At 47.7% G+C, this 17,280-nt stretch overlaps 1 protein-coding gene across 3 annotated transcripts in view; it reads right to left on the bottom strand.

Moving 5' to 3' along the window:
* Positions 1-3,117: 3,117 nt before the first annotated feature.
* Vps33b (VPS33B, late endosome and lysosome associated) overlaps positions 3,118-17,280 on the bottom strand; it is a 28,134-nt gene continuing 13,971 nt past the window's right edge. Inside the window, exons 6-23 of one of the 3 annotated variants that reach the window (XM_004623305.2) lie at positions 13,363-13,408; positions 11,339-11,433; positions 10,954-11,058; positions 10,432-10,528; positions 10,164-10,241; positions 9,911-9,984; positions 9,652-9,738; positions 9,392-9,482; positions 9,085-9,159; positions 8,798-8,862; positions 8,642-8,696; positions 6,737-6,783; positions 5,434-5,566; positions 4,815-4,888; positions 4,235-4,336; positions 3,984-4,059; positions 3,786-3,902; positions 3,118-3,509 (exon numbers count right to left, since the gene is read on the bottom strand). In XM_004623305.2, coding sequence (XP_004623362.1) covers positions 3,430-3,509; positions 3,786-3,902; positions 3,984-4,059; positions 4,235-4,336; positions 4,815-4,888; positions 5,434-5,566; positions 6,737-6,783; positions 8,642-8,696; positions 8,798-8,862; positions 9,085-9,159; positions 9,392-9,482; positions 9,652-9,738; positions 9,911-9,984; positions 10,164-10,241; positions 10,432-10,528; positions 10,954-11,058; positions 11,339-11,433; positions 13,363-13,408 — 1,497 coding nt within the window. In that variant the 3' untranslated portion in view covers positions 3,118-3,429. Of the gene's footprint in view, positions 3,510-3,785; positions 3,903-3,983; positions 4,060-4,234; positions 4,337-4,814; positions 4,889-5,433; positions 5,567-6,736; positions 6,784-8,641; positions 8,697-8,797; positions 8,863-9,084; positions 9,160-9,391; positions 9,483-9,651; positions 9,739-9,910; positions 9,985-10,163; positions 10,242-10,431; positions 10,529-10,953; positions 11,059-11,338; positions 11,434-13,346; positions 13,409-17,280 lie in introns of all 3 variants that reach the window. The other 2 variants (XM_004623306.2, XM_023710482.1) reach the window with 2 other exon arrangements.

The following is a 17,280-nucleotide window of genomic DNA, read 5'->3' as shown; positions in this document are numbered from 1 at the left end:
TTGGGCTGGCTGGAGTTGTGGAGATCAAACCACAGCAACCTGAGGCTGACTGCTTTGTTGAAGCAGTCACTTAAACAACTGAGCTAAAAGGCAGGCCCCTTTAAATGTTTTTAAAACTTATTTGGTCCAGGATCTCACTATGCAGCTCTGACTCCTGTGATCCTCCTGTCTCAGCCTCCCCCAGCGCTAGAATTACAGAGGAGCACCACTATGATGGCACAGCATGTGGTATTGGGGATGGAACCTGGGTCCCTGCACCTGCCTAGGCAGGTGCTTAGACCGCTGAGCTATCTCTGCCACCTGATTGATCTTTTTGAGACAGGATTTCACTATGCAATTCAGGATGGCCTTGAGCTCACTTTGTAGCCCAGGCCGGTCTGGAACTTGCAACAATCCTCCTGCTCTGCCTCCCTAGTGCTGATGCTCCTTTTTAAAGGAGCTTGTACAGTATGTATTAGTTGGTGGCTGGATAAGCCTCCTGGGCCCTTCCACTACTACACTGTACTTCTAAACCTCTCCCTTTAGAGGGAACAAGGCACTTCTGTTTGGTTCATGGTATGATTAGAAGCTGCAATTGCATATTTTCACGTACCAGCCAACTGTAACTTCAGTAAATCCTCATAACTTGCCTTTCCCCTAAAGTTAAAGATGCTTGGCTTACCCTCCAGTCATGACTTTAACTTTCAGAAAACCTTCACTGGTGCTTCCTGTGCCTCTTAACTTTTCAGCAGTTTGCTCAGTATTCACACCAATACAGGAACCATTTCTGAAATTCGTTGTTTTGTTGGGGTTGAGACAGGGCCTTGTTACGAGCCCCAGTCAGCCTCCAATTTGTGGTAATCCTGCCTCTGCCTCCCAAGTGCTGAGATATCAGGTGTGTGCCACCATGCCTGGCTGTTGGCATTTTTTTTCTACATGGAATCAAACTCAGGACCTTGTACTTGCCAGGCAGGTGCTGTGCAGCTGCACTACATCCCCAGCCCTCTCACATCTTTTAATGCTGCAGTACTCACTATCTTTGCCATTGACAGCACGTGCTCGGTAGGTAAAAATACTGAATGCCATGTGCATGTGACCTTGTAGAGGACTGCACTGTGTGTCCACTTGAGCACCTGAGTTGTAACGCTGTCGCTGACATAGGGTCTTTCGGATGCCACGTGTTCCTTCTGTACACTAACAGAACTAACTATCAGGGGCATCTTCAGTCCTGTACATCAGCCTGAGGCTTGCCTTTTCCTTGGAATATACTCAGATACAGCATCAGCACTCATCTACAGAAAGCATGCAGGGCTGGAGAGATGGCTCAGTGGTCTAAGGCACCTACTTGGAACAAGCTTGATAAAGCACAGGGACCGCGGTTCGATTCCCCCAGCACCACATGCCAGCCAGCTGCGCCCCCTGGTGGGCTGAGCTGGCCACACACACACACACACACACACACCCAAAATAAATGTTAATAAATAAATTTAAAAAAAAAAAGAAAGCATGCAATCACTCAGGTTTTGATTTTCTCTATTTCTCCTGCTAAGTGGCAGCACTGTGGGGTGAGGGGCAGATACAGACAGAGCAGCCAGGAGGGACAGCATTACAAACCCCAGGCAAGAGACAAAGACTTCTGCTGTGTGGAGGGGGTGCAGAGGAGTAACTACAGAAGTTTCAAACTAAGAACCAATAGGATAGGATGATGGACCCACTAAATACAGGATAAAAGGAATAAACCTGAGGTCAAGGGTAGTTCGTACAGGAACAAAATTTGGGTACATGAAAATGTTAGTCCAGGAAGTAATGAAGAGGTGCAGACTCAGGGATTCAAAGTGAGTTTATTTTACTTTTTTTTTTTCTTTTTCAGACAGTCTCACTTTGTAGCCCAAGCTAGCCTCAAACTCAAGGAGATCCCCTGCCTCAGCCTCCCAAATGTTGCGACTATACATGTGCACCCCCACACCTGGCTGTGACTTAATTGTAGACATGCTGCATTTGTGGAATGACCAGGTAGAAAATCTGCATGTGAAGCTCAGGAGGGAGGAAGAAGCTTGAGGTCCAGAAATGGATGAGACAACCCAGGGACTACAGGAGAACAAAAATGAAGACCCCAGGATCTAAATAAGAGACTCGGAAGGAAAGTGTAATCATCAGTGAGATCAAGTTAGGAAAGGCCTGAAAAAGAGATCACTAATGTATGTGACTTGTTTTTTTTCCTTTATCTTTTTTTGGCGGAACCGAGGATTGAACTCAGGCCCTTGAGCTTGCCAGGGAAGTGCTTATTCTACTGATCTATCTCCCTGGCCCCTCCTTTCTCTTTTTAAGACATGGTCTCACTATGCAGTTCAGGCTGGCCTTGGGTTCACTGTGTAGCCCAGGCTAGTCTTGAACTCACAGCAATCCTCCTGCCTCAGCCTCTTGAGTGCTGGGATTACAAGTGTGTGCCACCACATCCTGCTAATGTATGCAATTTTTGAAAGACTAAAGAAAGAAGGGCCGGGGAGATAGCTCATTGGCTTAAGCACCTGCCTGGCAAACACAAGGTCTTGAGTTTGATCCCTGGTACCAAAATAATAAATAAATAAATAAATAAATAAATAAATAAAGCAAGAAAGAGCCAGCTGGTGCACAGCTGGAATCCCACCATCTGGGTAACTGAGGCAAGAGGTTTCCAAGTTCAAGCCTAGCCTGGGCAACTTAGCAAGACTCTATTTCAAAATAAAAAATAAAAAGGGGCTAGGGATGTAGCTCAGAGTAAAGGTCCTAGGTTCAATCCTTCATACTGGGAAAAACAAACAAACAAACAAAAAAAAACTGTCTGCTAACCATCCAATCCACCCTCTTTATTTTAGGATTGAGAAAACTCTGGTACACAGCTGTGAGTGACATACAAGGAAGAATGGATTCTTGTGCTGTGGATGACCGCTGAGAAGTTAACAATGTGCAATGTATTAATTATTGAAAATGTCCTATTAATCAGCTTGGAAAATGTCTCATTGATATTTGTTTCTCAGTAAAATAAATTAAAAAAAAAAAAAAAAAAAAGGAAGAATGGAGTAGGCCCAGAGCTCTGGGAGTTAGCATTTGAGGCCCAAGGTCAGCCCCACTGTGTACTATCACTAGCAGAGGCAGTAGCACAGGTCCAGAACTAGAATGCTTTATTTACAGAGGCTTTATTTACAGTGATATTTGGATAGGATTTAGCACAGGATACCTCTTCCCCACATATCTCACATATCCCCACAGCATGGACCATACAGTACTTTGTAAAGAGGCAGAAGGACCACCCCAGGGACAGGACACGATACCTCTCTTCAGATGCATTCTCAAAGTCCTAGGTAAGTTCCAGGTTCCCCAGCTCTGAGCAGGGAACTGTGTCAGCGGCTGAGTGTCACACACCTGCTCTGGGGTGACACTCAGGAAGCCTTTATCACTGGCTGGGAACACTCAGGTTTTCACTTCACTCATGGCCTCCATTAGGCGAGCACTGTTCGTGACAGCTGTCGTCAGAAAAATGAACCTGTACCCTAAGGAGCCAAGAACACCAGCAGAAGTGACTAAGGGCCTCAGGTGCCCCTCAGGAACCACAATGAGCCTGAGTCTCAGACCCCAGGCCGGGCTTGATGAAAGAACCAGTGTAGATACAGAACCATAAGGACCAGGCTCCTGTGCACCATACACTTGCCAAGCCAGGGGGACTGGCAGCAGCAGGCCTGTTGCGAGTGGCACCAGGCCAGGAGAAGCCTTCCCACAGGGGACCCCAGCACCCAGGCAGGACTCTCCTCACTCCTCTGTGCTCTTACCTTTCTCTCTGCCCAGGAACCGCAGGGCTGAGATCTCTGAGAACGTGCACCCCCCCAGGAACACCACCAAGATGAGGCGCAGGGACTCACTGGAAGCCCTGTCTTCCTTGGTCATGTCTGTGAGGATCAGGCACCTCAGCGCGCTGTGGGCACATGGGCCGCAGCTGACGTCCCCAGCCCTCCCACCACCCCACACACCTGTGAATGAGCACTCGCTGCAGTTAAGCAGCCGCACCACCTCCTCCAGGCCCTGCCAGCTGCGCCGCTCCAGCACCTGGGGAGACGCAAACACCGCTTTCAAGTCTGTAGGGGCACTGGGCATAGGAAAGGAGGGCAAAGCAGCCAGGCTGTCATGTTTCCTGCGAGTTACATGCATTAGAGAGCTGGAATGAGCCAGTGACCACAGGCTAGCAGAGTAAAAGAATGGGACCAAGTGTGGCTGTCCCCACCTGTTCGATGATTCGGCAGCTCAGGGGCACGTAAGCACCACTGAAGACATACGCCATGTCTCGGGGCACTTTCAGGTCATACTCGCCATCCACACGGGGGATCTAGGACAAAGGTGCCACACCAGGCAAGTGACGACTCAGCTGTAACCCTTCAAAGGGTCAGAGAAGAGCAGCATATCCTAGACAACAATTCCTATTTCTTATAAGGGAGAACCAGCAACAGTTCCAAACAAGGAAACCATAACCAAGATGACCACTTCTGTTTAGCACCTGCCAATTCTCTGCCAGGTCTGCCCTTGCTCCCTGTAAAGGGGCTGGAGGGGACCCCCTTGCCCAGCCCTTCCCGGCAGTCCCTTGGGAGGGGGCACAAGAACTCATGCTTCCCAGCATTCACTGGCACGTATTTGTTAATTAAACGATTCAACCTTTGTGTCTTGTTTCAAATTAAGCTCATGCCTTTACATAAGGCTGCGTACATAAGGATCTTCCTAAAACTGAAAGAGTAAAATGGTTTTATGGGTTCAAAATACTCCACAAAGGAATAACCCGCAGCTCCCCTGTCCCGCCGTGGTCCACATACCAAATTCAGTTTTTTGCTGATGGCACGAAAATTGCTCCTTTTGGCCAGAGAACTGAAGGCATCGGTAATCTTTCCTGGTGAAGAAAACTGTGCTAGGTTCTGTCTAAGGCCCACGGACCTGTGACACCACCCGCTGCACAGGTGTCACCATTCAGACATAATGGGTACCGGGGCAAAGGCCTCCTCGGAGCGGCTCCACACTTCCCCGGAGCTGATCAGGACGTGTGTGGCACACCACTCCCCACTGCCGTCTCCTTCCCGTACATCTCGTCCCCGCCTAATATGTGAGGTCACTTTATGGGTTAAGTGTCACAGCTTTGGAGTCTTCCTGACTTGACCTAAGCCACATAATTTCTCTAAGCCTCAGTTTCCTTCTCTATAAAATGGGGGAAAAATTAACTCAGTCTTCTTGAAGATTAAGTGAGAAATTACATGCATCCTACATAATTACAGCATAGGACAGAAGTGTTCAGTACATGGAAACTGCTCTTCCTGGTACAAGTAGCAGTGGAGATGACATAACAAAGGATCACGTCCTCCCCCTTCCCTCTTCCTCCCAGGGCTGTGTGGACCTGGAGGAGAGGGAACCTCTGCCAGGGGACCCATGTGCCCTGCTCACCTGCAGCCTTGTCGGTCACCAGCCTGCTCACTTTACTCTCCACCGCTGTGAGTGTTTCCCCCGGGGCTTGCTCCGTGAGGAGCCCTGCTCGCCTCAGGTTCGAGAAGGTTAGCAGGTGCTCAGGACCATAGCTCTAAAGGAAATGCAACCAGCTATTTCCTGAGTGTCCGGTGAGAGTCTGATCCTGCTAGGTGATGCAAGGTGAGGGGAGAAGGAATTCACAGCCTACTATGAAACCTCTGCCCTGCAGCTCAGACTTTGTATGCAGGATTTTCAAATCAGAGATAACCCAACACCACTCCAGGAATGGTGGCACAAGTCTATGATCCCAGCATTTGGGAGACTAAGGCAGGAGGATCACAGGTTCAAGGCCAGCCTGGACTACACAGTGAATTCAAGGCCAACCTGAACTATATAATGAAACTGTCTACACACACACACACACACACACACACGCACAGAGAGAGAGAGAGAGAGACAGACAGACAGACAGACAGACAGAGACAGAGACAGAGACAGAATAGAAAAGGAATAACCTAACACCAAACAAAGAGGAATAAAATGCAGCTTGAAACTCTTACAGGGCAGAGGGGCCTGTAACGAAAGTGTGGTAAGGAAGCTTCACAGGTGAAGTTCAGACACAAGAAAGATCAGGAAGACAAATTAAATCAGGGCCTCGCAGGGTGCTAAAGTGAGGGTGTTTCTTTTTTTCTTTTTTTTTCAGAACCGGAGATTGAACTCAGGCCCTTGTGCTTGCCAGGGAAGCGATTATTCCACTGAGCCATCTCCCCAGCCCCGTGGGTGTTTCTAAGAGGAAGTACTCACTGGGTTTAGTGGCTGAACTGTTTAAATTGTCTTGGGTTGGGCCATACATCATGAGAGGCAGGGTGTGCTGAGCGAGGACTCTTGCTAGTGTCACTAGAAGGGTGCTGGGATGGAAGCAGGATGGGGTAGGGACAGACAGGGGGCCTTTTCTCCTTGTGCCTTTTTAAAAAAATCCTTTATTAAAAAAAAATCCTTTATTTGGTGCAGGGTCTCACTATGCAGCTCAGACTTGTAGTGATCCTCCTGTCAGCCTCCCCAGCACTGGCATACCACCATGTCCAGTTTAGTGGCTAGTACGGTGAGCCCTGGCCGGCATGCCATGCAGTACCAGGGATTGAACCTGGGTCCCTACACTTGCCAGGCTGGCGCTCAGACCACCAAGCTATCTCCGCACCCCACGCTTCTTGTGCCGTTTTCAGAACTGCTCTAGACTCCCCCTCCAGCACATTCCATTACGAACAACTTCTCCAGGACTCACCTGCAGGTACTGTGTTTTCAGAGACCGGTAATCCTTAGGGATCAAACCTGAAAGTGAGAAAATTAAGACAAGTGTGAGGAGAGGCCTGCTGAGGTCCCTAAAACACACAGCCAAGCACCAGCACCACTGGCAGCAGCAGCAAGGGTTCAGTAGGTGGTAGTCTCACAGACAGTTAATCCTAAAGCAAGTGCTGAATTTAAGCTTGCTTATTAAAGATAAAGGCAGGCCAGCTACAGAGTTCCATTCTGAACCAGGACACTGGGCTGCTGCTGGGGGCGGGGGGATGGGGGATGACAGAGGGAATTTCTCCTGTTTCTTTCAAACTATGAGGCAGTTCTCGTGGGAACTGCTTTACAGTTCCTGAGAAACAGGAAGTGTATAATGGATTTCCAACAATGGTCTCATGTTTTGCTCTAGAAAAAAATAGATCACTTCTCGGCCTTTTGGCTAAGATCAAGTGCACAAAGAAATGGACTTCCAGCTGGGCATAGTGGTGCACACCTGTAATCCCAGCAGTTGCCACTCGGGACTCTGGAGCAGGAGGATTGCTGTGAGGCCAGCCTGGGTCACATAGTGAGCTCAAGACCAGCCTGGACCACACGGTGAGACCATGGCTCAAAAAGTTTAAAAAAACAAACAAACAAGAAAAGGACTTCTAACTACAGTACAGTAAAGAGGATTTAGGATAGGCAGAGAACTTCTCTAGGTAAGAAGCAATCTTAAAGAATATTGATCTGCCTGGCAAGTATGAGGTTGTGAGTTCAATTCTCAATACAAAAAATAAGAAGGGGGAAAAAAAGAAGGGGAGGAGGAGGAAAAAGAGGAGAAGAAAGAAGAAAGAAGAAGGAAGAAGGAAGAAAGAAGAAAGAAGAAAGAAGAAAGAAGAAAGAAGAAAGAAGAAAGAAGAAAGAAGAAGAATATTGACCAAACTAGAAGATTTCTCTTTTTTTTTTTTGCGGAACCGGGGACTGAACTCAGATCCTTGTGTTTGCCAGTCAAGCGCTTATCCTACTGAGTCATCTTCTCGGCCCCTTAAGATTTCTCTTTTTTTTTCTGACCCAGGGATTGAATTCAGGCCCTTGCGCTTGCCAGGGAAACACTTATTCCACCATGCCATCTCTCCAGCCCCAAACTGGAAGATTTCAACAGTAAAAACAAATTGCTGTGAAAGGCAACAGAATCTGGACTTTGGGAAATGTTTATGAAATTAGCTGGCTCTCCCTTTCTCCTGGAATATACGTACTTTATCATGAAACTTTGTTAGGCAGGAAGCTGAAGCTATAGAGAAATGCCACACAGGTCCACACCCTTGTTGCCCTGAGCCTTGATGGGCACTGCCCAGTTGCTTAGGGATGGGCCAATTACTCTATGACCTGGCGGGGAGTAACCCAAAACAAAAACTGCAAAAAAAATGTTTCCCCCCAGTACTGAGCCAGCTGTATCCCCAGTCCTTTTTTTATTTTGATCATTTTCCTCTTTTTCTTTCTTTCTTTCCTTTTTTTTTTAAAGACAGGGTACCGCTATGTAGTTTAGGCTAGTCTTGAGCTCACTTTGTATCCCAGGCTGGCCTCAAACTCATGGAGATCCTCTTGCCTCAGCCTCCTGAGTGCTGGGATTACAGGTGTGCACCACCATCACATGTGGCTTATTTTTTGAGACAGTCTTGGTAAATCCTTCAATTTCCCAGGCATGGCTCAAACCTGTGCTCTTGTTGCCTTAGCCTCTAAGAATGCTGGGATTACAAGCATACTGCACCATGCCACACGAAACACTGCTTTATTTTCTAGGACAAACCACAAAACTACAGGGAAACATTCTGTTTGCTACAAGACTTTGTCTTTCGCAATCCTGTCTTCTGTCCCTGAGGCACAGATGTCATCGTCATCTCCCCTCTTTGGGGCTCACCATTCTCAGTGATGGATAGGAGGCACATGAGGCGAAGGCTTTCTATGGGTGATACCTGTGCAGGAAGACAGAGTCACAGAGAGCTGCTCTCCTCCTTCTGCTTAGCCCCAGGCCCAGCCAGCACCATTCTTCCCCCTCAAGTCTCGGCCTGCTCACCTGCCGGTCTATGTGCTCTTCGATGTAGCTCGTGCTCTCCCGGATGTTGAAACCCTCCAGCAGTGCTGTGAAACAAGGAGCACCTGTTACTTGGGTCCACTCAGATGCTGCCTCCTATACTAACAGGCAGATTTGCGGGAGACTGATGGACCCAGGACTTCTCACAGGAAGCAGATGAAGCAGCATCCCATGCACCCAGTGTGAGCCGGGAGGAGCTAGAGAGCATCTGGGGCTGGGAGGCGGGGCTGTGGAACAGGAGCAGAAGTCAGGGAGGATGCCGCAGGTACCATGCTCCGTCTTGATCAGCTCCTGGAAGTCCTGCTTTGTTTTCTTCTTCATGATTGATTCACAGGCCCCAATATCTGCAGATACGGCAAAAAGAGAGCTGACATATTCCTGGTCCTAGAAGGATGTCTCTTTATTGTCCAGGAGGAGAATGTCTTCAGGCAAAATCCACAACCACTTCTTCCCATTTTGGATCAAAGAAGACCACTACCCACCAACAACCAGGGGTCTCCTCTTGGGAGACAAAGACCCTCAGCATTGTCACCTGGGGGTACATCGCCTCCCCTTGTACTCCCAGCTGGCACCTACGGAGACTCAACAGGCGGTGCTCCTGTTTCAGTCCCTTAAGCTCCTGGGACACGAAGTTTTTCATCTGTTTGATGTCCATGCCTCTCCGGCGCTGTAGAGACATCCCCAAGAGGTCAACACACCTAACTTCACATGAGAAGCCACGACACTTTCTCTGTTGCCACCCACCCACAAAAGAAGACAGGGGGCCTGGCATCACATTAGGAGGGAGCCTGCGCAGCAGTCTGGGAAACCAAGGAGGAGCAGAGGTGTGGCCTCACATCATATTGGGCCTGCAGGTTCCGCGCCTTCTGGCTCAAGAAGCCAAAGACATTGGAGAAATGTTCATTGCGAATCTCACTGAACACCTGTGAGGGGAGAGACAGACATGGCTCACTATGTCTTGTCCCTCCCCATGTCACTGGTAGAACAGCAGGACAGGAAGAACTGGGCACCTTGTTACAGCTCCTGAGCACTTGGCCTTCCTCCCAGGGCTGGGAACAGCCCCGTTTAAGTCACTGTTAGTGCCCTTGCCTTTACCTTGTCCTCAGCATTGAGCAGCACCTTCAGGCTCTTGTCAGAGGATGTGACTTCTGGGCCAAAGTCAACACTCCCTTTGAGAGCAGAGGGAAGGACTGTTAGGAAGTCCAGGGAGGCCTCCTTTGGCCAGGGAAAGTCCCCAGTGCCATCAATGGACTCAGAGTCAGGGTTTCTCCCACAGCCTTACTACATGAACCACCGGAGCCTGATGGCCACTTCTGTTTTGCCAAGACATAGAGATGAGGCCACTTACCACACTTGATGCGGAAGGTGTCGTCTACCAGCCCCTCGTAAACTACTTGGGAGCAAAGTGCTGTCACGAAGTCCATGTCTGAAACCAAGATCCAGGCCATGAAGGTTCCTCGACCCAGCCTCCTACTCATTTGGCTAGATACCAGCTCCATGCTCTGGTCACTGTGGGGACTCACAGTCCTAATTTGCACATCCTAACTTTGCCACCATACTTTCCACACTTCCATGTCTTGCAGGGCCCAAAGACAGGAATGCTGGGTATAACCTACCCCTATCCAGGAGAAAGATACGTCCGATCTCTGGCCTTCGGCTTTTGGTTTCGCTTTCCTCCTCCTCCTCCAGCTTTCGCCACAATTCATACGACATCTGCCAAGGCCCAAAACATGCTCCATTTTATGTCCAGGTCCCTACTGCAGCCTCATCCCTATACAAGCTAACTTTTTCCACATAACCCTTCATCTTACCCTCAAAAAGGGGACTAATCATGACCAAAACGAACTTATTCTCCCATGTGTATTCCTCTCTCTCTCTGTCACTCCCCATGCCAATGAGGGAGTGTTACCCTACCCGAAGATAAAAAATAAAATACAGGGGTGGCACTCAGAGGCCCTAACTCTTGCTTTTCTATCAGCTACACAATTCCCCTCTCTGGACTATATTGGAACCTAAAAGCAAGGCAAAGAATACACCTCATATGCACCACAGAGAACCATGCATAATCACTGCTTGGTACAAAACAGGAAAACTAAGGCTACAGGGATGAAATGATGAACAACTGCAAGTGCTCTTACCCTGGCACACCTGCCAATCCCATAGCTGTTCGGAAAGGGTCCATAGAGAGTGCTAAGAAGGTGCAAGGCCTGAGCCACGGTGTTGATCCAGCGCTGATCTCCTTCCTGCAGAGCCACATGGGCCACAAAGACATGGGTCAACACAACAGGGCACCTGGAGAGTAGATAGCCCTGGAAGCCCTGGAGCAGTCTGGGGAATGCTTGGAAGAGTATGTACTGGCCAAAAAGGAAGACTCATCCAGATCAACCTGTAGATGTCAATCACCAAATCTCTCACTTGCAATAAATTACATGCACTGGACAAAGGTTAAATCAGTACTTGTAGTCCACTAGATCTCATATCTGTCCCCATTCCTTGATGCCAAGATCAGGGCTCTGTATTTACCAGGAAGTAGTCCCTGAAAAATTCTGGCAGCTCCATGCTCAGCAGATCCACATCAAGAGGCAGCAGAGAGAAGGCCCATTCATCACAGCTCACATCTGTGGGAACACAGCACATCAGACCTTCACAGGTCTCCATCGCGCAAGAACACTTGAGTGCCTGTTACACATGAGCTACTGTGTTTAGTGCTGAGATGCAAAGAAGAATAAGAAACAGTCTCTGTCTTTAAAGAGAGCAGTCTGGTAATTAAGGCAAGCCTGTACACGGCAGCTGCAGCACAGTGTGTTAAGTAGTGGGTTTTTATCAGAGGCCTGACCGTCAACATTGATTCACTCATTTGCTATTCACAAGTATTCAGCGCTATCACCGACACACAGGACTACGCTAAGCACTGGGGAAAGTGATGGAATCATTCTCAGTTTTCTGGTACTTGTGATTTACAGCAGGGAGATGCAGTAGATAAACTGTCACACAAGCTACTTAATTGCAGTCCTGCTTCCAGGACTTTTTTGTTGTTGCAAAACAACAAACCATATGTTGGGAGTGTTGCTCAGTTTAGAGTACATGTTTAGCATGCATAAATAGCTGGGTGCAGTGCTTCATGCCTGCAACTGCAGCACTGACAGAGGGTGAGACAGGAGGATCAAAAGTTCAGGTCTCATCTAGGCACCTAGCAAGACACTGTCTCAAAATAAGTAAGGCAAAATTAAGGTACATGCTTATAATCCCAACCAATGGGACACTGGGGCAGGAGGGTCACTTTGAGTTCAAGGCCAACCTGGCTACACCATGAGACCTTGTCTCAAAATAATAAATGAGGGCCAGGGACACAGCTCAGTGGGATAAGTGGCTGCCTGGGAAGTACTTCCTGAGTTCAATCCCCAGTATAAAAAATAAAATAAAAATTAATGAATTAATTTTAAAAGGGCTGGGAGTCAGGCATGGTGGAGGACACCTGTAACCCCAGCACTTAGGAGGCTGTGGCAGGAGGATCATTGCGAGTTCAAGACCAGCCTGAGCTACAAAGTGAGCTCAAGGCTAGCCTGAACTGTATAGCAAGACCTTGTCTCTAGGGCCAGTAAGATAGCTCAGCAGACGAAGTGCCTGCTTTGGCAAACACAGGGACCAAGGTTGATCCCTAGTCAAAGGACTCAGCATGGCAGTGCAGGCCTATAATCCCAGCACTGGGGAGGCTGAAAACAGGAGGATAACTACGAGTCTGAGCCGCTGTAGTGAGACCTTGTACCAAATACATTAAAAAAAAAAAAAAAAAAGATGAGATCCCATCTCATGACCTAGGGGATAGTTGCTGGGCATGGTGCCCACGCCACTGTGAGAGGCCAGAGGACTGCCAGCTCCCGGCCAGCTCTGGCCCCTAAAAAAAAAAAAAGGACCCTGTGTCAAAACAGACCTAGGGGCCAGGGAGATGGCTTGCCTGGCAAGTGCAAGGGCCTGAGTTCAATCCCCGGTTCTGAAAAAAAAAAAAAAAAAGAGAGACCCAAAAACGGACCATGGCTAGGGATATGGTCACTGGTAAAATATGTCTGGGTTTGATTCCCAGTACTCACACACACACACACACACACACACACACACACACACAAAATGACAAACTTAGAACCTGAGTAAGATTTAATAGGCAAAAAGTGGTAAGGCAGTAGAAAATGCAAATGCAAAATCACAGGGGCGGAGGGCAGCCCAGAAAAAGGAGCATCATGGGATGCAGCTGGAACGGCAGGAAGGGGTCAGAAGGCCATGAGGATGTGGCCTTTATGCTGAGCCACTGCAGGGTCTCTAGCGCGGAGGAGCTGCGTGTAGAACACAGTGCAGAACGCACATGGCAAGGGGTCCCTACTTTTCTTGGTGGGAACAGGAAGTGGAGAGCAGAGCAGTCTGGGGTCCCCAGCTCTGAGCCCAGGCACCCCACCAGCGTCCTCAGTGGGCTTCTGCTCCCTCCCGTGCACAAGAACCAGGAGACCTTCCTCCACTCCCTCTCTCCCTCTCCACTCACATTCATCTCCTCTCACCTCCATAGATCCCCTCTTCCTCAAGCACCATCTCACATGCATAAAACTGAAAGACAAGAGTAGTTGGTTAGTAACCGCCATCTTCTCTGCCCTTCCATTTTCTGGTGAGGACATCAGGATGGAGCCCCCAAGGTCAAATCCTGGTGATTTATGAGAACCAGAAAGCTGGAGGTAAGGCCCACTGACAGACCACTTGCTTAGCATGTGCAAGTCCTGGGTTCAGTCCTCAGCACCAAAAATAAATAGAGGTTAATTTTTTCTTTTTTAGTTCAGGGGCTACAGGGTCTCACTATGTAGATTGGACTCATAGTGATTCTGTTTTCAGTCCCCCAAACTCTGGGATTATAGGCGTGCACCACCATGCCCGGTCTCATCTGCTGTCTTAGTGTACTCCCGGGCGGAGACAGCAAGGCATGCCGGGGATCGAACCCCAGCCCCTGCATCTGCCTAAGCAGGCACTTTAATGCGCTGGGCTATTTGACCAGCCCCTCATAATTTAATTTTTTTGTTTTTGTTTTGTTTTGGGGTTTTTGGCAGAACCAGGGATTGAACTAAGGCCTTTGTGCTTGCCAGGGAAGCACTTATTCCACTGAGCCATCTCCCCAGCCTCATAATTTAATTTTTTTAAAAAATGAAAGGAGAAAGAGATCATCACACACACAAGTGCTCCTTATGTCCTGCCAGACGCTGCCAAGGAATTGCCTTGGAACTCTGCTGGGGAAGGTGGCTGTAACCACACCACCCAGTCTTAGACCTCCAGAACCACAAGCCAAAATAAACCTCTTTTCTCTGTAAGTTACCCCAGCATTGGTATTTCATTATAGTAACAGAAAACAGACTGAGTCAGTGATGAGGACAATTCTTGAACCCAGTGAAAAAAACCGAGAACTGAAAACTCTTAGCTCTAGAATGGAATCATCTAACCAAACACTTCATTTCTTTTTCTTTTTTTTTTTTTACCCAGCCTTTGCTGCTTCCTGACAGGGTTTCCTTATGTAGTCTAGGCTGGCCTTGAACTCATGATCTTCCTGCTTAAGGTATGCATCACATCATCCATTTTATTTGCTTATCCAATTGCTTTTTTTTTAAAAAAAAATCTCCCTTAGAAACTGGGAAAGCGGGGCTGGTGAGATGGCTCAGTGGTCTAAAGCACCTACTTAGAACAAGCTTAGCAAAGCACAGGGACCGCGGTTCAATCCCCCAGCACCACATGCCAGCCAGCCCCGCCCCCTGGTGGGCTGAGCTGGCCACATACACACACACACACACACACACACACACACACATAAATAAATAAATAAAATTTAAAAAAATTAAATTAAATTAAATTAAAAAAAAAAAAAAAGAAACTGGGAAAGCTTGTACAGAGATGTTTTGGCTGTCTCAGCAGAGTTGAAGTCTGGTATGGAGGTGCATGCCTGTAATCTTGGTATCTGAGAGGCTGAGACAGGAGGGTTATGAGCTATAGGACTGCCTGGACTATATAGCAAGATTTATGAAGGAAGGAAGGAAGGAAGGGAGGAAGGAAGGAAGGGAGGGAGGGAAGGACAGAAGGACAGAGGGAACACTCGTGCAGGCAGAGCTGGTAGAATGGTATAAAAAGCTGCAGATTCACCAGTGGAAGGTACAGTGAGTCTAATAAGGACATTCCCCTAGACTGCTGGACACACTGGGCAGGTGGAGGCGTGGCCCTGCAGGTCAGTGGCACACAGGCCACATTTAATGAGGTCATTTTAGGTGAACATGGTGGCGCATGCTTGAAATCCAAGCACTCAGGAGACAGTAAGGAGGAATGCCACAAGTTTGGGGCCAGCCTGAGTTACATAGTGAGCTCAAGGCCAGCCTGAGGTAAATAATGAGATCCTGTCTCAAAAATAAACAGATAGGGGCTGGTGAGATGGCTCAGTGGTCTAAAGCACCTACTTAGAACAAGCTTAGCAAAGCACAGGGACCGCGGTTCAATCCCCCAGCACCACATGCCAGCCAGCCCCGCCCCCTGGTGGGCTGAGCTGGCCACATACACACACACACACACACATAAATAAATAAAATTTAAAAATAAATAAATAAATAAACAGATAAAGTGGTCATTTTTTTTTCTAAAAGTGAGCAGAGAACAGAGTGCCAGTGGACATGGTGACGCTAAGGCAGGAGGATCATGGGAGTTCGAGGCCAGCCTGGGCTACAAAGTGAGCTCAAGGTCAGCTTGAACTACACAGTGAGACCCTATCTCAAAAAGATAGGAAAAAAAAAAAAACAGAGTGCTAATGACAGGATGCACAGGAAACCCAAAAAAGAGCAAAGCAACAACACCAGGAAAGGCAGGAAGGTCACTGACTCAAGGGAGAAGCATTTGACAGGGGACAAGATGAAAAGGTCAGGGTGCCAGTGGTCAGGGGGAGCCAGGCAGGCTGCTCAGAGAGGTGAGATGAAAAGGCTGACAGGGTGAAGCCAGGGATCGGGGTGGGGTCTCATTAACTAGGCAGGGGGTGAGGTGGGGCTGGAACAAGGCTCAAAAGTAAACGGCCAAGGTCTCCCTTCTCCTTGGTACTAGGTAGACAAAGGATGAAAGTTTAGAGATTAAGAATATTGGGGGGTGGAAAGAATATTGAGGCACTCACAGGGGACACTGATAGCAACATTAATAACAAGCTAATATGAACAAAGTGCTTAACCTATATTACAGATTGTTTGCGTTTCACTCCTGCCACCAGTCTCTATCTGGTCACCCTTGGGAGGTGAGACTCAGGCCCTGCCACCCAGAAGAATCCCACTCATCTCTCACTGATTTCTTTCTTTCGTGTGTCTGTCTGTATTTTGTGGTACTGGGGATTGAACTCAGGACCTTGCACTTGCCAGGCAGGCATTTATTCTACTGAGCTATCTTCCTGGCCCCTCTCTCACTGACTTCTGCCAGGAAAGTAGAGAGTTGAAATCCACAGGCATGATATAAACTTTGGGTGGTTTTTGTTTTTAATTTTATTTTGTTGTTTTCTATGTTGTTTGGTAGAACTGCTGGGAATGGAGCCTGTAGTTCCTAAGTGCTGACTTGTGAAACTCTAAAGTCAGTCTGAAAACTGCCAACCCTTCCAGTTAACAAAGTCTGAGAAGGTTGGAGATGTCCCCTTCTCCCTAGGTACTGAGGGAGAAGTCTTCTTGTGACAGAAAACTAAAGAATTTGATTAGACAGGGTGTTAAACGGAAGATATTATTAAAAATACCAATTTTGTTTTGAAATATGGAGGTTTATAGAATTATTTGAAGCTATTAGCAGCTTTTTATTCTCTGTTAATATAAATTGGTCCTTGGAAATACAACTTGAAAAAATAAAAGGGGCAAAGTCCCCAAACTAAAATCTACTGCCAAGAGAGATTTGATAACATTTGAAAGTAACTGACAGCTGATTCTCCCTCCCCCCAGTATAGAGCATTCAACCCAGGCCCTCTCCCATGCTAGACAACGGCTCTACCCATGAGCCATTCCTCCAGCCTCACTAATTTTCTTTTTTCTTTCTTTTGGTACCAGGGATCAAACTCAAGACCTTGTGCTTGCTAGGCAGCACTTAAGCCATTGAGCTAGCTCCCTGGCCCTCATTGGTTTTCTTACTCTGTATTTCATGCCCTGATAAGAATGTTACACATTGCAAATTTGTATTCCTTGGCAGGATAATTTTTTTTTTTTTTAACACGTGAGACCACAGGCACAGGATAAAAGTCCTCTGCCCCCTGTGTTCAGGGAGAGGTGTGAACAGCCATCTGTTCTTTATTTATCTTGCTAGAAACCCAATAGCTTCAGAAATGCGTTCACACAGAAGAAAAAAAAGTATGTTAAAAACAAAAAGGAGAAAGTTATAAAATGCTTGGTGAAGTCCAATATGCATTAGTATGCAGACAGCGAGATGCATCAGAAGACCTCCAA

This window comes from Octodon degus, unplaced genomic scaffold, assembly GCF_000260255.1.
Source record: "Octodon degus isolate 3935 unplaced genomic scaffold, OctDeg1.0 scaffold00002, whole genome shotgun sequence".
In the NCBI taxonomy this organism is placed as follows: domain Eukaryota; kingdom Metazoa; phylum Chordata; class Mammalia; order Rodentia; family Octodontidae; genus Octodon; species Octodon degus.
This window is presented reverse-complemented; position numbering and strand designations above follow the sequence as displayed.